The sequence below is a fragment of the Balaenoptera ricei genome, chromosome 11, assembly GCF_028023285.1.
Source record: "Balaenoptera ricei isolate mBalRic1 chromosome 11, mBalRic1.hap2, whole genome shotgun sequence".
NCBI lineage: Eukaryota > Metazoa > Chordata > Mammalia > Artiodactyla > Balaenopteridae > Balaenoptera > Balaenoptera ricei.
In genome coordinates this window covers 50,303,478-50,324,405 of record NC_082649.1, presented here as the reverse complement: position 1 = coordinate 50,324,405, position 20,928 = coordinate 50,303,478, and the positions used below count along the sequence as shown (strand labels likewise).

Below are 20,928 nucleotides of genomic sequence, written 5' to 3'. Positions count from 1 at the left end.
GCATGCAAAAATCATCAGACTTTCAGCTAGAAAATGGTCTGTTCCTGCAAAACCGATCAGCTATAACCCGGCTCGAGAGTCTCTGGACAAGTAAGAATGCCAAAGGACCCAGACATAAACGCCCTGGCACACACAACAATGGCAACGGCATAGTTCCAGAACTTATTGAGAAAGCAGGATATTGCTAGTGTAAAATGGCTGTAATATAATTTTCAAAAGTAACAGATTATATTACTTCAAAATATTAATGTTTAAAAAAACTAAATATTTCAAAGTTTACTCTGGTTACACAAGACAAATGTATAGCCCATGCGAAGTGTAAAATTGTATTTGTGACAGTAAAGTGAGTTCAACCTTTATGGCTAATAAACAGAGACATTATATTTTCAGCACAGGAATAAAATCACATTTGTGGTAATAAATGTCTTTTGACCAGAGTAGTTTGCTTTTCATTCTTTTTCCACTCTTTTTAAACCTATTTATATGCTTTAAAATCGAAACTTAGGTGGCTAGGTTAACACTTAAACTTTTGTTCAAGTAAAATGTTTTTACATATAAGTTTTAAAAATATATATATTAAACTTTTTCACAGGATAAAAATATCACTCTTACTTTAAAATTCAGTTAGCACCAAAGACCAGATCCTCCCATAGAATAATCTGTTTTAGAACTTAAGGTGGATAAAATGAGAAGGGGCCTTGTAAGATAAAAAAATTCTTATGATCACTAAGCAGAAAAAATTTTTAATATACTTGTTTATTGAAAAATCATTTCCATGCAACTATCACATTCTTTTTAGAGTTAAAAATGTGTTCTACCTGCTATATGTCTTATGATCAATTCATTAAAAAAGCTATCCATAAACCATAATATTTATGATTCAAGAGAACTTTCCTTGAAAATGACTTGAAATATTATATTTTTTCACCTAATTAAAAAAGTTGAAGATGATTTTTCTATCTCTGCCTTGAATTTATTTAAAAATAAAACATTTGGAAAAATACTTTGTTCTGAAATAATATAGCACATCCAAGTAAAAGTTTCACTCCAGGAATATATTTTAAAGCCATGGCTTCTAATTTTGAAATACATGCTTTGAAATACACAAGAGGACCTATGTAGAAAGGCTAAGAACAAAGATGACAGAGCACTAATTAAAACACCTACATTTAAATAGAGTGCATGTTTAGTCATGGAAAATAGTTTCAGAGGGCAAAAATGCATACTATTAACCAATATAAGAATGATTTTTCATTGGACAAAGATATACTATTTTCCTATGAAAAGGAGAGAGAAATTTTTAAATGTGCAAACATATTTTGGAAAGCATGCACCTGAATAAATCCTTATTTTGAGGTGGTAAAGAATAAAAAATCACATGTACCCTGTTTTGATAGGCAGCACCTTTCCAGTCTTTGCTCATGAGAGCATCCATAGAGGAGGTACGCTTCTTGTAGTGCACTTTTATACCACTTCTTTTTATTCTTACATGTTCCTGGCTAAAGAAAGACAGAAAAATAATAAGATTCATGTTTAAGCATATAATTTTGTTTTAACATCGACTTGATTTAGCTGTTGAGCTGGAACTAAATCTAAGCATTGTACCATATATTCCTTAGATTTTGTTATCTAATTATTATTTTATTAGTATTTTAGAATATAGCAAAGTTGTGGAAATTTTGCATGTTAATAGCCAAAAGGGTCAGAGTCTTAATTCACTAAGATAATATTTTAATATGATTTATCTCATATTTAGAAAGTTACAAAAAGTTAAGACCACCAGTGTAACAAATTAGTGAATATTAATCTATTTTATCAGAATAATGTTGATTCCCTTTTAAGTAACATAGCAATGATAATGAAGTGATGAAAACTGAAAGCCTAGTTTCTTATTGTAGTAAATAAAATTAATTCCATTCACATCTAATAAATGACTGTTTTCAGGCATAGTAAGCGCTCAATAAATGGTATTCTACTTGAATACGGTACTTTTTCTAAATGTTTATTTAGTTTTTTTTTTTTTAGTTCTCTTTTTATTTTTTAAACTTTTTATTTTATATTGGAGTACAGTTGATTAACAATGTTGTGTTAGTTTCAGGTGTACAACAAAGTGATTCAGTTATACATATACATGCATCTATTCTTTTTCAAATTCTTTTCCCAATTAGGTTGTTACAGAATATTGAGCAGAGTTCCCTGTGCTATACAGTTGGTCCTTGTTGGTTATCCACTTTAAATATAGCAGTGTGTACATGTCAATCCCAAACTCCCTAACTATCCCTCCCCCCCACCTTCCCCCCGGTAACCATAAGTTCGTCCTCTAAGTCTGTGAATTTGTTTCTGTTTTGTAAATAAGATCATTTTTATCATTTTTTTTAAAAAAATATAATTTGAAAAGAAAAACAGAGTCAAAGAATCTCTAGGTTAAAAATGACTATAAAAATTATCTGGCCCAGTAATTTTGCCAATGTTATTTTAGAGCTTGCCCCCAAAAGGTTTTTATAATGTTTATAAATGTTACAATTTATAAAATACATGCCATGATTTTCTTTTTGAAAACTGCACCATCAAAAAGAATACAGATGTTACTGCATGTGGTCCTGGACACTAATTTATTTGGCATAAAAGCAATGAAAAAAACTTATCAAACAAAAACCTAGTTTTATATACAGAATATTTAAATTTCATTATTAAGTTATTTCTTAGGAAAAAGAAAAGACAGGCGGACACAATTCAATAAACATTAGAAAATTTAAACTAATTTAAGAATAACTAAGCTAACATTTACAGATTTAAGACATTTCTGCAACTCAAATGTTATAATGATGCTAAGAATTAATGGGCAGTGAAAAATCACCTATAAGCTGTTATAGCACTAAACAACTGAAGTCAAGGAAATTTCTTGAGGAAAACCAATGTGATACATTGCTAAAATAAACTATCAAGTTTGGGGAACTAAAAAGCATTTTTTAAACCTGTGTCTCTGAATCCCTAAGAATTTATCAGTAAGTATGTGCCACCTAGTGGTAGTAATACAATTAAACATCTTCTAAGGAACTCAAAAAGTTAAAGACTCTTGCTTTATAAAGAATTTTGAATTCCAGAATAAGGCTCAGCTATGCATTGTATTTTTTCCAACTAGTTTGTTCTTTAATTGAAGTGATTCTAAAAGTGTAGAATGTGACTCCCTATCCATCCCTAGTACTGAGTGTTTCTCCCAAAAACACCCAATATTACCAGTTTCTTTCAGTCTTCCAGAGACACTGTATGTACCTATAGGCATTTACATCATTTAAATATCTGCTTTTACAGACTGCTATGAATTGTTATATACTTTGAGTTTTTCTATTTGTCTTTCAGATTGCTTCATTTATGGATTTATTCAACATATTCTAGACCCTTGGGATCAATCACTGAAGAAAACAGACAAAGCTTACATTCTAACCAGTGAAACAGACAATCCATAATAAGCATAACAAATAAGTTAAGGCTACAGTTTAAGAGGTTATAAATACTATGTAATAAAGAAAAGATGAGGCAATAAAGTGGTCAGGGTAACTGTCATTGAAAAAGTGACATCTGAGCGAAGACCTAAAGGAGGTCAAGGAGTTAGTCCTGTAGATGTCCAAGGAAAGAGCACTGCAGGTGGAGAAAATAGGCTTTAAGATGGGAGAATACAAGTTTATTCAAGAGGCATCAAAGAAGGGAAGGTGGTTGTGGGTGAATGAGGAAGCGAGTGAGTAATAGGGAATGATGTCCAATAAATTAACAGGGGCCAGGTCATGGAGGTCCTTGCAGGCCATTGTAGGGATTTGGGCTTTTACTCTGAGTGAAATGGGAGCCATTACAGAGTTCTGAGCAGAAGAATAACATTTGATTTGATTTAACATTTTACAACAATCACTCTGCTTGCTTTGATGAGAACAGATTATACAAAGGCAAGTGTAGATGTGGATGACTGGCTACTGCAATCATCCAGGCAAGAAATAATGGTGGTATAGATCAGGTCATAGCAGCCACTGTGGTGAAAAGTGGTAGGATTCTGGATATAATCTGAAGGTACAGCAAAAATAATTTCTTGACCAACTGAAGATTGGTGAAGAGAGAAAGAAAGGATGACTCTAAGGCTTTGGGACTGAGCGAGAGGAGGATGTGATTTGCCATCCACTGAGATGGGGAAGGCTGTCAAGGAAGTGAAATGGGAGGGGGGTGGAGATCAAGAGTTCAGACATGCTGAGTACGTATTATGACACCCAAGCGAAGATACCAAGTAGCAGTTTGGTAAGGGAATTTGGGAGAGAGAACTGAACTGCAGATAAAATGTAGGAAACATAGACACACACACACACACACACACACGCACACCATATTTAAAGGCAAGAATTTAGATGAGAAAACCCAAGGGAATGAGGATATAGATGTATGTATATCCAAATACGTAGTATGGCATGTACCATTATTTATTTTACAAACACCCTTGTGATGGATTTAAGTTTTTTCTAATATTTTGCAAAATGAAACAATGCTGCAATAAAATTTTTTTTTTCTGTATGTCTCTTTACCCATGTGAAAGTGTATTGAAGCATAAATTCCTAAAATGTTGAATGACAGGTTTATACATATATTAAATTTTGGAAGCTTTTGTGAAATCACTCTTGAGTGAGGTGGTCAAAATTTACAACGCCATGAACAAATGCTTCCTCACACTCTGGAGAACACTTCCATTACCAAACTTAGATCTCTGCCAATATTTTTAAGGAAAAATTTGTATTTCCTTTTTATTATCATTTTCATTTTTTGAATTCTGTAATATGAGCAATTTTTCATATATTTTCCAGCTTTACTGAGATATAATTGACAAATAACTGTGTAAACTTAAGGAGTACTACACAATGACTTGATACACATATACATTGGGAAATGATTACCATATAGGGTTAGTTAACATATCCATTAGCTCACATTAAAACCTTTATTTGTGTGTGTGGTGAGAACATTTAAGATCTACTCTCTTAGCAACTTTCAAGTATATAACACAGTAATTAATGTTAACTATAGTCACCGTGCTGTACATTAGTTTCCCTAGAACTTATTCATCAATTTTTCATATTTTAAAAAGCCATTTATATTTTCTTTTCTATGGAATGACTGTTCAAATCCTGTGTTAATATTTATATTGGTTGTTTTCTCACTGATTTGTAAGAGATTTTTGTATATTAAAATATGGCCCTTTGCTATATGTATTGAGAATATCTTCTCCTGTTAATACTTTATCTTTTAGTATGCTTGTATTTTCTTTTCTGTTCATTTAAATTTTTCATCCTTCTAGAACTAATTTGCAAAGTTACAGGTGGATTTTCAACTGCAAAGGGGGTTGGCGTCCCTAACCCCCAGGTTGTTCATGGGGTCAACTGTAGGGGGGTTTTTAAGTCCTTTTTAATGGATGTGGTACATATATACAATAGAATATTACTCAGCCTTTAAAAAGAATGAAATAATGCCATTTGCAGCAACATGGATGGACCTAGAGATTATCATATTAAGTGAAGTAAGTCAGACAGAGAAAGATAAATATCATATGATATTGCTTATATGCGGAATCTTAAAAAATGATACAAACAAACTTATTTACAAAACAGAAACAGACTCACAGACTCAGAGAACAAACTTATGGTTACCGGTTGGGGAAAGCAGGGGATGACAGACGGGGAGTTTGGGATTGACATGTATACACTGCTATATATAAAATAGATAACCAACAAGTACCTACTGTATAGCACAGGGAACTCTGCTCAATACTCTGTAATAACTTAAATAGGAAAAGAATTTGAAAAAGAATAGATACATGTATATATATAACTGAATCACTCTGCTGTACACCTGAAACAACACAACATTGTTAATCAACTATACTCCCAATATAAAATAAAATTTAAAAAATTAAAAATAAATAAAAATTGAGACTGCATTAAAATTGATTTAGGGAGAATGGACATCCTTCCATATTAAATCTTCCAAACCAAGAAGAGGATTATATTTTTCCATTTCCTTAAGTTTTATTTTCTGTCTCTTGGTAGCATTTAAAGTTTTATTTATATAGATCTTGTACGTGCTCCTTAAACTTACTCCAGTACATTATAAATGCTTTGTTGCTATTATAAATGCTATTTATCCCTTCATATTTTCACATTTGTTACTGCTTTAGGGTAATTTTACAACTGCCACATAACTGAATCTCCCTATTGTTTGTAACAGTTCTTCTGTTGTTTATAATAGTTTTATTTATAATAGTTTTTCCATTTGAGTTCTACAGGTTTTCCAGGTAAACAACAGTAACAAAACAAAACACAGACAAGCTTTTAAATATACCTGTTTAAGAAGGAAATCTTCAAGGCGGCTCTGTAACAGATTTCCAAGGAGCTAAAAGCTTATGAAGTCAAGGATTAAGATCAATGACTTCAGATGAGACTACAGGAAGGGCTGGGCATTCTTCAAATTCCAGTAAATTCTTTGATTCCCAAGAGAGAATATCAGGGACTTTCCTAGTGGTCCAGTGGTTAAGAATCCATCTTGCAATGCAGGGCACGCTGTTCTATCCCTGGTCAGGGAACTAAGATCCCACACGCTGCAGAGCAACTAAGCCTGCGTGCCGCCAACTACACAGCCCACGTGCTCTGGAGCCTGCATGCCACAATTACAGAGCCCATGTGCTCTGGAGCCTGCATGCCACAACTAGAGAGCCCACGTGCTCTGGAGCCTGCATGTCACAACTAGAGAGCCCACGTGCTCTGGACCCTGCGCGCCACAACTAGAGAGCCTGCGTGCCCCACGTAATGAGCCCGTGCGCTCTGGAGCCCGCGTTCACGACTAGAGAGAACCCCACGCACCACAACTAGAGAGGAGCCCCTGCTCTGCAATGAAGAGCCCGCGTGCTGCAAAGATCCTGCGTGCCGCAACTAAGACCTGACACAGCCAAAAAAATAATAATAAAATAAATAAATTTTTTTAAAAAAGAGGGACTATCATATCTTTCATTATGTTTATATTGCTTTGGCAACTTGAGTTTTCTCAATCAGTTGAGGGGGAAAATAATCATCATAGAAAGAGAAGGAAGACATACAGTCTAAAAATGTGTGAATTTATGAGCATAAATAAGATAATTCTTGATAGATGTGCTCTTGATAGATGAATAAGCATGTAAATATTTGGAGTAAGGACGAGGTTTGAGACTAAACAGATGGTTAGGCTGGGAAAGATAGTACCTTATGTCTGAGAAAATTCCTAGCTGTATCCAAAATTGAAGTTTGTCAACTACTTTCCTACGTGATCTTGTTCCAATCAAGTATCACTGGCTGACTGAGCGCCTCAGTACCATTTTCACATTTCCTAGGGTCTGAGTAGGAAGCTGAATGTCCCTTCTCAGTAACTTCCAACTCACTGAGCATGCTGTGTGCTATCACCATATACTAATATGAAGTGGCACATTCAAAGAAAAGAATACCTATGTATTTGTCCACCCAGTAAGGCCAGTAAAAAGAAATCTGTAATCTGGCAGAAATTCATATCATCTGTTGCTTTCTATTTTAAGATTGCTTCTCCACATAAAAATTAATCAAGATATAATCATCTGGAGCTGTAGCAGGATAAGTTTCACTTCTCAAACTCAAATGTGTGAGCAATATCACATTACCTTCTTTTTGCTAAATAAAATTGAGTGTGACAGCTGTTGTCCAACAAGGATAAGAAATTTGATCTTGCTCATTTTTGGGCCACCCCTTACTTTCTCTAGGTTCCTGTAAATTGGAAGGGAATACACGGTGCCCGAAGAGCGAGGACAGATCATTACTTCTCAACCCATAAGGCTTTCATGAATAACATCTTTGTTCAAGTCCCTTGAAGTCAGGTAATCGAACAGCTTCCTTGCCATGCCTGGTCCAAATGATCCTTTCCAAGGCTGGGAACCTTGCCAGCGTGGCTTCAACCTCCTGGTGCACCTCGTGCTCTTCTTCTCCAAGGTGCTCCACTCCCCAGGGCACCGGCAGACCTCTGTCCTCTTCCATGTCTGAGGGAATCTCTTCCCTGCAGAGCTGCTCCTGCCTGCCCCGTTCCCATTACTGCCCACCCTCAGGGAACTCAGGTCAAGAAGACAGGTAAGCTCTGCTTTAGATCCCAACAGAAAATGCCCCTGAGACATAAGAACATGACGGGCCTGACCACTTTTTGGAATAAGTGAAAGGGAAAAATATAATCAAAACAAGAATTATTATCAACCAAACACTGGTATCTGGCTGGCTGTGGGGAAGGATTTCCTAGCGCATGGACTCTGCAGGTGGAGTCTTTCCTCCCCACCCCTGTGCACCCTGCTCCTTCACTCTACCTACCTATTGCTCTCCCTTCATTTCTCCCCATGGCACTCGTCAACAACTAACATACCATATCTTTTTTTAAAAAATTTACTTGTTAACTATGTGTCTCATCCCACTAATTTAAGTCTCGTGACAGCATTTAAATTTTGTCTGTTTTGATCACTTCAGAGCCTAGAATTAGTAGAAATAATAGGAGCTCAGTAAATATTTTGAGTATTATAAATAGACATTTTTTATTCAGGGTGGCATGGGGAAAGCCCAGACAGGAAATTGGGGATGAAACTAAAAGGCTAGGCTACAATCCTAAATTATGTTATTATCCCTAGAAAGGTAAAAGAAAAATGTATAAGCATGATGACTATCTAGCATTATAATATGGTGATATTACTTCTAAGATGATAGTAAACATTTTTTTATAAGAATGCAGATCTTTAAAGTACTTCATGAGCCACTGATTTATCCTATGATATTAGCGGCATTTTTTTCTTGAAAAAAAAAAGTGGGCATAATTTCAAGTACTTTGAATGTTATGTAAAAAATAGTACTTAATTTTAAAACTAAATTCAATCAAATGCTTAATATGACCTATTTGGGGGGACAGTAGAGCCTCACTAAAATCCTGTAGGTACAATATAGCATTTACTATCCAAAATTATCAATTCAAATTTTGATGATATAGACATAAAAGTTAGCTGCAAATAAAAGTATTTACAATTTAGAAAATTTATCTTTCAGACATAATGTTGAACATATATTAAAAATCTGGAAAACCGGAATCATAAGTACCTAGATTGCTTTATTGGGTTTCATAAATTCATTGAAATGGCTTCAAATATTGACCATTACTTTAAGTTATTTCATTACTTTAAGTTATAATATGCCTTTAGAAACATGGGGAGATTAGTTACAGATTTCATAACCTAAAGAAATACAAAATAATTTTCCTTCGTAATGCATCTCTCCTAAATGTTTGAGGATCAACACCGCCACCTATTATAAAGTCCTCTGCCTGGGGATTCGTGTTGACCGCTGCTATTTATACATTCAAGCTTCCAGTGCACCTCGCTGGCTCTACCCATGACGCACCCTTCTAAATATTTACTATCGGGCCAAAGCTATCGTTTTCACTTAAAGCAATCCAATAGAAAGTTAATAACAAGGCTATCCTGTCTTCCTTAAATTGGATTTCTGCAAAAGCAACCAGTAATCTCGACAGTAAGAACATTCCCATTCCTTTGATGCCAACTAGAAGATAGTCACATGGGCTTCCCTGGTGGTGCAGTGGTTGAGAGTCTGCCTGCCAATGCAGGGGACACGGGTTCGAGCCCTGGTCTGGGAAGATCCCACATGCCACGGAGCGACTAGGCCCGTGAGCCACAATTACTGAGCCTGCGCATCTGGAGTCTGTGCTCCGCAACAAGAGAGGCCGCGATAATAAGAGGCCCGCGCACCGCAATGAAGAGTAGCCCCCACTTGCCGCAACTAGAGAAAGCCCTCGCACAGAAACGAAGATCCAACACAGCCAAAAATAAATAAGTAAAATAAATAAAATTTAAAAAAAAAAAAAAAAAAAAAAAAGAAGATAGTCACAGCCACCCCTGTGCACGACACACGCCTGGGCTTCCTAACACCTGTCTCCCTTCTCACCTGCTGTCTTTAACACAGGTTCTGGATTATTTAGACAGCTCATTCAAATTATTGAACAGCTGAAGCAATAATGCTTTCGAAATCATAAATAGGAATTTGCTTACTCTAACTCAGCAGGATTTTAAGATCAAAATAACTTAGGTCCCCCGCTTCCTATACCACTAGAAAGTGTGAACCAGTTAAGTTGACCTCCCCACCCCCCAAAAAAGTTCTAGCTCTGTTTAGTCTGATCCTTTACATCAAGTTGAAAGATAATACCAAGAATGCAATGAGTACTAGGAGAGAAATTAGGCAGAAAATAAAGAATAAGAAAATGTGAGAGTCAAATCTTTACAGTGTGACTCCATTACTTGGCTTGAAACACTGGGAATTACCAGTGCCAGGGCCTGAGCATGCCCTGAACCTTGATGTGGGGAAGGGGAAGGAAGCCAAGCAGCTTTAGGTAAAACAGCCCCAATGGACAAATCAGAAAAATCACAGGCTACTAGATAAGCTCTTTATTAACCTAGACTTTAACATATGTTTTCTAAGTATTTTGAATATCTAAGTTCTTTTCCTACCAAGATGGATAAACAACCACTGCATGTTGATTTTAAAGAAGCCCTAGTCTAACATTTTAGGCTGGTCTGTTATCTCGACTGACATCATTTAGAAAACAATTTTTATACAACCAATACATTTGTCATTTAGTGTGTGGACCTGAAACCAGATTTTGAGAGGAGAGAAAGAAAGAGGGCTCCAGATATCACAGCAGGGAGACAATCAGTCACCACCAAAGAGAGACACTAATTAAAGGGACAGGGGAATCTAACATCACAATTTTGCTAAAGATTTGCGTGGCTTCTTTAGCACCACAAACTCATAAATACATTCATAAATTTCACAAAGTAAACATAGTAAAATAATGTATGTTTCATATATCTCTTTTTTAGCTAATTCTAGTAAACCAGAAAATAGGTATTATGGTGAGAAAATCTGCTATACAGTGGTTCTTGAGATTCACTGAGGAACTGTAGAGATTCTCAGAACACTCCCCAGTATGCAGGTTCAGGAATATATATTTTTAAAGAGCTCTGTGGGAGAACGTGATGATGAGCAAGTTTGGGAACCAAAAACAGAGTAAAACAAAAAAACAAAACAAATCCTGGCATCAGGATACTAACGTTAATAATAACCAATTACTTCTAAGAGAATTACAAGGGAATGAAATAATAAATACTAGGTTTTAATGACAGCCACGAAGAGGCCCAAAATCTATGGCTGAGAATCAATGCACTAAACGTGGAGAGAGCTTTCACGTCTTTGTCCAACTTTGAAAAGCCCTGGTCAAAGGTTAAGTTAATTAATCAAGCTGACTGAATTAACAACAGGAGACCAATAAGAAGGGCTTTGTGATTTTCCAGTTTATAGATGAGAGCTTATTATGAATTTGGTATGCTTATGAAGATTAGAAACAGATGGTCCAATGTAAGCCTCAAGCAGGCTGACATATAATGTAAAAGCCTGGAGCTTGCAGTCAGAAGACCTGGGCTTCAGTCCCAGTTCTGCTGCTATGTGACCTCAGGCAAGTCACTTAACCTGAGCCCTAACTTTCTTAACAATAAATGAAGATCACATGAGATAGCATATGTAAGAGGTACTTTATAAAATGTAAAGCATTTTTAAATGTTGGTTATCAATGTCATAAATGATCAGAATATAAACATTTATCATTTAGTCTCTGTAGTCCAAGAAAATGAGACAGAAACTCTACCTATAATAGGGAGGAGTTGACTGTGTACTTTATGTCCAAAGGAATTCTACTATTAAAGAGTCCATTGTTATTTTTATTTACTAACTTAGCCAATGCTTATATAGTACTGTCAGCCACAGTCTGAAGCACTTTACAAACAACTTTTTTTACTTCCCAACAAGCTTACAAGGTAGGTACTATTATTATCCTCATTTTACACATAAAGAAACTGAGGCACTGAGTTTAGACATTGCCCAAGTTCATACAGCCAGTAAGTGATAGAGCTGGGATTCATACACAGGCAAACTGGCTCCAGAATTCACAGGCTCAATGACTATAAAATGATATTTCACTAAAAGGCATTCTGTTGCACAAATCTCCAAGATGGTGTTATGAAGAGCTTGTAGGTCATTATCATAAGAAGTAAATTGTGTTGAAAATGATAGGAAACTACCATCTGGCATTTTCTCTATTAGGTCATAGTTACATTGCTTAGGAAAATTTTTTCTAGGATTATTAATCAGCCGTTAAAAACTTAAATCACTACTGGATATACGGTTAAAATGGTAAATTTTATGTTACATATATTTTAGCACAATTAAAAAAATAAAAAACCTTAATTTTATTTATTGTGTACAGTTTAAAGTATTTTACATATTTTGCTTTCAAGCTGTAGAATTTTTATTTTGCAAAACTGAATATATCATTAAGTCTGCAACAAGAAATTATTTCATTGTTCTGTAAAAGTATTAGTAATATATTGATGAAATAAAGCACAGGAAGCAAGTGAGCACTGGGTCAGTAGATAATTTTTAAGGCCCGTGCTTATCTCCAGGGCTGCTGTCTCCCACAGCTCTAGCCAGGCTGCCTGCTCCACCTGGGGATGTTAAATAGAAGTGGGAGATGGGTTTAAATCAGCCATGTGCTCATTTGCTCTGAGCCTTAAAAAAGTCAGGATTGGCTTAAAGGATTTTAAATAACGGTATGAATGGATATCAAGACCTGAGCCTAAATGACAGTTAACATACTTGGCTGCTATTTTCTACTCCACATTTGCTTGTTTTTTAGGGAATATGTGTTTATGGGAAAACAAATGTCGTATTTATTACAGACAGATGCTCGGATTCTGTTTAAAAATAGAATCATACAAGCAGGTGGGAGAGCCAGGAGAAGAGGATGGTTAAATATGTGACACAATCAGTTCATATCCTGTGAGCTGAACAAAATGGTGAGGAAGTGGTAATTCTGGAATTTATTTTCAAAGTCAGTTCAGTCTGCATTGTTTAGGGTTCTGCCTGAATCACAGACTGTTCCTGGTAATTGGTTAAAATAAATTTTTTTAAAAGTAGAGAAATTAAAGAAAAGAACAGTTAATATATCAATTGTAGACTTTCAGTTATATGGCTCTGAGTTTTGGACTTCATCATTCCCTAATGGAAGAATGTACCAGAAAGTTACTCTGCAACTGTTTACTAATTTAAGAACCTCAACATAGAAGACTCATTATATAAGAAAGCCTTACTCATAAGGGATATGACCCTGAAGGCAATTTAGTGAGCCTTGTATTTTGGCTTAAAGACAATGATCTGACTCTGGTTTCTTTAACAGAAAATAAGCACTTCTAGAAAGTTGAGAAGGCTATATAAGGCTAAATGTTTCTAGGAAAGATTATTGTTGTTCCACTGAGGAGTCAATATGAGAAATCTAGCTGGCTTAATACATTTTTCATGCTTTTGATGATGGGAAAGGTAGCCACCTGTTCCTTCCTTTATCAGCTGAGTAAAGTTGGTCATATTATTTGGATTTTTGGACTTTTAACTTCAATACAAGTTCAGATATCTAAATTCATAAGAGATTAAGTCGAGAGATGACAGAGGTAAATTCAAGAATTTATTTGGAGCAGCAAAGTCAGCATATACAAATGTAAGTAAATCGAAAAGACAGAAGACAGATACGGAAGAAAACTGGTTTTATTCAGTTGCAAAGAACTTGAAAGATAATATTTCCTAGTCTTTTCCAAATTCCATCAAAGAAACTTAAAGTATCTTGAGGCATTGCTGATATTAGGGAATATTCATTCACCAAGGAGTCAGATTAAGAAGGCTCTAACCTATCTCCTACTTTCAAAAGGTCTTAGCACTTCTGCTTACACTAAACTAGAAAAGCACGGCAGCAATGGCCGCTCAATTTCTGGGAGCAACGTATTGGCTGATAAAAAAAACAATAAAATCATGTCATTTCTCACATATAATCTTAAGTCAAAAGAAAATATATTATTATCCACCTGATTGTTACTGGTTTTTTTGTTCTTGTTTTTTTTTTTTTTGGTACTCTCTCCTGTAGATGTGGGTTTCTAGGAAGAGGAAATAAGTAATGTAACTATATATTTCTCCTGTACTTCCAATGACAGTATGAACTATTACGATTATTATTAAGAGCCTACTGTATGACAAGCACTGTGTTAAGTGCTTTACATGTATAATCTCAGTTAAACCTGTAACAACTCTATGAGGCATATACTATCATAACCTCCATTTTAAGATGAGGTGTGTGGGATTTGTAACGGGTAAGTGACTTCCCTCAGGTCAAATGTCTAGTAAGTAGCACAGCCAACCTTCAAACCCAAAGAACCTGGCTCTAGAGCCTGCCTTTTTTTTTTTTAATTAATTAATTAATTAATTAATTTATTTATTTATTTATTTTTAGCTGTGTTGAGTCTTCGTTTCTGTGCGAGGGCTTTCTCTAGTTGTGGCAAGCGGGGGCCACTCTTCATCGCGGTGCGCGGGCCTCTCACTATCATGGCCTCTCTTGTTGCGGAGCACAGGCTCCAGACGCGCAGGCTCAGTAGTTGTGGCTCATGGGCCCAGTTGCTCTGCGGCACGTGGGATCTTCCCAGACCAGGGCTTGAACCCGTGTCCCCTGCATTAGCAGGCAGATTCTCAACCACTGCGCCACCAGGGAAGCCCAGAGCCTGCCTTTTTAAATCACTATGACAACTTCACTCTTTTCCTAATACATGACTATAGAAGTTTTCTTGGCAGATTATCCACAAATAGTTCACAGTTATAAAAACATGTTCTAATTCCCTTAAACTTTCTCCAGGCCAAAACTAAAGGATGCTTAGAAAACAACCATCCAAACAAAAAAATCTCAATCCAATAATACCAAAATTATAGCAAATTTTATACCAAATATGGAATTGGTATGATAAAAATTTACTGAGAGGTTGGTAGCTATACAGATTATTTGCCAGCAGGAACATGGTACAAAAACACACACATATATACATATGTACACTTTTTTTTTGGCAAATGTGATTTTCCACTGAGAACTGGCTCAATAGATTTGTATCCAGTTTCACTTCATTACTCTGAGTGAAATGTTGCCTGATAATAGAGTTATAAGCTAATTTGCTAATCCTTATTGTAGACTACATTCCTAGAATTTGGATCCTAATAAATCTTAGAAGCAAAACACTTGCTCAAATAGATGTTAATCCAGACACTTGTCAAACGACTTGTCAAACGACTACTGCAAATGTAATTTGAAAACATCAAGAGTTCTGTTTGGTCACGAGTCCTCCTCCAAAGGGGAACATCAAGCAGTAAATAAAAAACAAGTCTACCAGAAACTGCCATCATTCAACATGTATATTAGAATTAAAAGGTGAAAATGTTCCTCATTTCAATGTGGAAAAACATTCAACAATAAATTAGACTATTGCTTATGTATATGTAAATTGGCAAGGTATAGAAGAGAAGAATTGGACCTTGGGGTTAGACATCCTGATTCTAATCATTGCCCCTTCACTTAGCAGCTGATTGACCTTGGGCTAGACATGAAGCCTGAATCACAGTTTCTTCCATATGTCAATAGTGATGATGCCTATCTTCATGGGGTTGCTATGAGACTTTAAATATTATATTTATTATATTATATATACATATTATATATACATATTATATATTATTGTGTTATATTATTATAAAAGGATCTACCCAATCCTTGGCCTGTAGCAGGGGTTCAATTACATGATTGCTATTTATAGGCTTGTTTAGTTATTGGAGTCACTGCAGTGCATATTGACAATCAGAGCCCTTTGCTGGAGGATATTTACTGGAACAAATTTAGATTCAATGTATCATCAACGCTGGTAATTTCTATCATATGTTTATCATAATACATAAAAGAAATCAACTTATTTGATAAATTACTATAGGTTGTGTTAGTTCTACTTACAGACTGGAAAAATTAAGAGTAATGTGATCTCAGTCGTTCGGCCGTATTCTGAAGAGCACTGAAGCTTTAGGAATGGTCCTGCTAAAGATACAGGTTACAAAGAACTGTAACATCCTCTGTACTATCATTAGTGTATCTGTTAGAATAATCCTAGGGGCTTAAAGTGAGGCCTATATCTTCTTCATGTTGCAGATCTGTTATTTGTAGGCAGTGGGGGCCTTTGCTAAGAGTGATCAAGGGATCTGGGCTGAGAGAGTAGCAAGCCAAAATTTCAATTATCAGTCACAGAGCCACAGACAAAGAGAGAACTCTGGAGGATGCTGCACTGGACACAGTCACATGCTCAGATATTCATCACTCACTCACAACTCATTGGCCTCACCCCACCACAAGAGTATCAAATGTGCATCTCTACTTTATAACAGGAAGGCAGTAACCTGCAACATTTTGGTGAACAGTATTAATGACCACCCCAATTAGGAAGCAGAATTCTAGGAATTGCAGAGCTCAAGTTTAGCAATACAGCATTACTCCCTTTTCATCTCCCTGGAAAATAGAGGCAGCTCCATAATACAACGGGTAAATACCCAAATGACACCTGGTACCCAAAGAAATGCTTACACATCTACAGGTATATCCTCCATACAGTAGTGAGCAGACTGTTAAAATACATAGACAAAAAAATCCACTCACATCACGGACCAAAAAAACCCTAAATTTTACCACAGGAGTCTCCTAGCATCAGGGGTGAACTTCTTACATTTTCTTGGCAGTATAAAGAACTAGAAAATCGTAGGCCAAGCGATCACTGGTTGGAGTACATAATTTATGTCCAATAAAAATTATAACGACTCTATATAACTTATAAGATAGATGATCAACTAAAACATGCTATACATATTACATTTAAGTTATACATCAGCTTTATCAGCAATATCTATAAATTATGTATAATGTTGAATGACAAGATTGACTTTAAAGCTGTGTTCAGGGAAACTCTTACTTCTGGGTTAGACATGTGAACCTATGGCAGTCAACATCATCTCCAGGCAAACCAGAGTGAAAGACTAACAAAGGAAGTAGGAGAAAGGCGTCGTGAAAGTGAGCCATGACCACAGTTACATTACTGCACTAGTAGAGATAAACCAACAAAAGTCTGACGCCTCAAGTTGAGAAAACTTAGTCAGTGGTTCTCTCTCTCTGGGATACACACAGATTCATTTAAGGGACTTAGAAATGCTGAGGCCTGGCCCTACTCCAAGAGCTTCTGATTTAATTGATCCAGTAGAGTACAGCCCAGGCATTGCTGTGTTTTGGTTGCTGTCACTGCTTTATAAAGCCCTTCTAATGCAAAGCCAGGCTTAAGAAATACTAAACTAAGTCATGTAGTCTATCAAGCAAAAAAATAAACTTGCAAATAATGGATTCTGCAGACATGTACCTACTAAATATAAAAGAAACAACATTTGTGCTAACTGGGGAAAGAACTGTACTCCATGCATCAACTCTTAAATAGCTATCTAGCACATGTTCACGTCTATTTTCTCTAAGTAATTACCAGAGTGACATGTATTTTGAATATATACCATAAGAGAATCAAGGTTTCTTTAAAAGGGGAAGGGAATTTCAGCTATCTTTATACTACTGATTTTATAGTAAATGAAAAAATAAAATGTATGAGTAAACTAATATAAATTACAAATACAAAATCTAAATATTGCCTTCAACTTTTTTCTGAACTATATCCCAATTTATTGATGAGTAACTTTATTTACTGGGGAAAAGCTTATCACCTGTATATTCATATACATATTCATCCACAGTGACAGAGCTCTGTTGTGCTGTCAACAAGAAAATTAATAAGTCACTGGTCCCATAAACATACCAATTTTTCAGTGACTACTAAAAAAAATAAAGAAAAAAAACTAGACAAACATGAACTAAAAGACTTAACATTTTCAGAATCTAAAACTAAAAAATATTTTATTTTTTCATAAATGCATATAATGTCTTTCTAGAAGAGCTTATTTCTCTCCCACACTAAAACACACACTGCAAAATATAGTCCACAGTCAGTGAAAACTCTGAAATATTATTTAATCATTTGTTAAACTAAGCTTACACAAATTAGGAGAAAGTAATGTTGAAATAATATATGAAGTAAGATACAGTCAGCTTAAACAGTGAGAGCTGTATATGCCTATCATTTTGTGTCTACTTTTTAATCATCTGTGAGTTTCCTTCCTGGCAAGTGGAGATTCTTAGATAGCCAGGAGTAGGGAATTGGAGCATAGCAGGGCAGCCGGCATGTGCCAGCTGAATCTGAGGTAAAGGGGAACTAAAATTTCAGCCTTGAATGAAGAGACCCACAGAAGAAGGCATCCCTATTATATTAGCTCCAAGAGAGGAAGTGAAGAAAAAGATACAAACAAGAAGAGAGTAAGAGACACGAGCCTGTAGGTAGACACCATGAATGACAGTAGAGGAGAGAGCCTGTCCCAGAGCCTGTGGTCACCCAGCAAGTTATCCACCCAGAGCACCCAGCCAGCTGGGGGAGTAGGGGACAGAAGAGGTGAAACAAATGCTTTATTTTTTTCTGTTCTCATTCTTGCTTTAGGAGCCTATTTAATTTAAGCAGTCCTGAATTGCTGGTCTTTGCAAGAATTTCTGTTTGTTTTAATGCTTTCAGAAGGTTAAAACCTTATGGCTCCCGATTCTTGAGTTTAGTTTTGTTTTGCATCAGATTTTTTCCTTGTCCCAGGGATTAATGGTATGCTCACTGGAATCAGACTATTCAAATTTATCCTGACAGAACTCAAATCCTGAGAGTAACATTACTTCAGACAACTTAAAAATACACTTTGATTTTTTATGTACGTTTAAATACAATTTCTTAAGAATGCCCTGCTCTTTATCACACTGTCAAATATTTAAGATTCTAATTTCTGCCTCATGAGAAGCTAGGTTTCCCTATCTTTTAGAAAAGGGGAGGGGCACATAAGGGAGAACACTCCTTCTTATCTTCTGTGGTTGTCAGCAGAAGTGCCCAGGGACACATCCGAAATGTCCGAGCAGAGAAGATGCCTCATACTAAAATGACTGGCTCACAACTACCATGAAATGAATGTATGTGATGTTATTCCATACTTAAATATTTCTACTGAAACAGCCTTCCCTTCCAGCTGCTTTCAAGCTGAATGGAACAAAGGTACTGTTTATGCCAGAGAAATAGTAGAAGTCCATCTGCAAGTAGCTCAGATTTCCACAGATTTACTTATACTGTGGATTAAATGGCATGCCTTAAATGTACATACATGTATATGTATATTTGAATATATACATACTTCTCACTCTAAAACAGGAACCATCCAAATTGAGTCAAAGGCATTCACATTTCTGACATCTACTTTTTAATCAGATTTCTAATGAAAGTATGGTTTGCAGATGAAAAGTTTCAATATTAGAATACAGATACAGATAATTGAATTAATTTATAACAATTAAACCAAACCCATGAAAACAGGTCCAATTCACTTACTCTCATCAACTTGAGAATTGTCTGTTCACTAATTGTAGTGTGTGATTTAAAGTTTAAAAAGAATCAAAAAATACTGAAGGAGTTAGTATAATGAAATACTGTTTGAAATTTTAAAAATCTGGTTGCATTCCGTAATTAATCTTCCCTGTGAGCTAGGGCTATAACTTAGAATCTTCTCAAGAGAATTAAAAAATTACCAAATGATGGAATCGTAAAACTGTTTCAAAAGGCAATTATGGGGGCGTCCCTGGTGGCGCAGTGGTTGAGGGTCTGCCTGCCAATGCAGGGGGACACGGATTCGAGCCCTGGTCTGGGAAGAGCCCACATGCTGCGGAGCAACTAGGGCCGTGAGCCACAATTACTGAGCCTGCGCGTCTGGAGCCTGTGCTCCTTAACAAGAGAGGCCGCGATAGTGAGAGGCCCGCGCACCGCGATGAGGAGTGGCCCCCACTGGCCGCAACTGGAGAGGGCCCTCGCACAGAAACTAAGACCCAGCACAGCCATAAATAAATAAATAAATAATTTAAAAAAAAAAAGGCAATTATGGAGAGTCCTCAGTTGATTTATACTATATTGCCATTAGAGAAATAAAATTTAAAACTACCTCGTGGCTATTTTTATATCCACACTTCCTTTGAAAGCTGCTTTAAAAATACAAATATTTGAGTTTAAACAAATAGTACATACTATTTTGTTTATATAAATATAAAAGTAAAAAATTATATATCTTTTAGGATCTGAGACAAAATGGCCATAATTAAAAACAAGTGCAAGAGGAACAAAGTTTTGATGTTACTGTACCTACCTTTAATGTGATACTATAATGTCCAACAAACGTTGCATTTATCCATGATCTTGAATGGGGATCACCCAGAAATTCTATGTGATACTGTTCAACATCTCCATCCAGGTCATAGGTCACATATTTCCTTTTAAAAGGATCAGGGCAAAGTATCCCCGGCCAACTTTCAAAAGAAAATATTTTTATTATTTTGATGCTTTAAAAAAGGTAGACATTAATATATCTGTCACAATCATCTGTCAAACTTTGCCCTTTGAATTTTAATAACTGTTTTACACATTTTAAACATATTCATATCTTTTAAAAGTAGAATATTCAATTGATGCAAGTAATCATTTGTATCTTTGTAGATATAGAAAGCTTTGAAACAGTCACATACTCAAGACATTCATAAGATATGAGGAGAAAGAATCATAAGACAAAAGAATGATTTCCAGGGTCTATAAGAGACATTTAGGCACTCCTAATAGGAAAGATAAGAGAAAAAAGAGTCATCAGATTCATGGCAGGCTTGAATCAACTCTCACCAATCAGGATGATTAACTACTAAAATGTTAACCCACTGACAGGGCTTCTGATGGGGTAGGAGAGAGCTAGCGATTCG

General features: G+C 35.8%; 1 protein-coding gene across 3 annotated transcripts in view; it reads right to left on the bottom strand.

The window, feature by feature from the left end:
* ZCWPW2 (zinc finger CW-type and PWWP domain containing 2) overlaps positions 1–20,928 on the bottom strand; it is a 141,145-nt gene that overhangs the window by 44,493 nt on the left and 75,724 nt on the right. For all 3 annotated transcript variants that reach the window (XM_059937564.1, XM_059937562.1, XM_059937565.1), the window contains 2 exons: positions 20,328–20,487; positions 1,385–1,499 (listed from right to left, as the gene is read on the bottom strand). In XM_059937564.1, the coding sequence (XP_059793547.1) occupies positions 1,385–1,499; positions 20,328–20,487 (275 nt within the window). The remainder of the gene's footprint in view (positions 1–1,384; positions 1,500–20,327; positions 20,488–20,928) is intronic.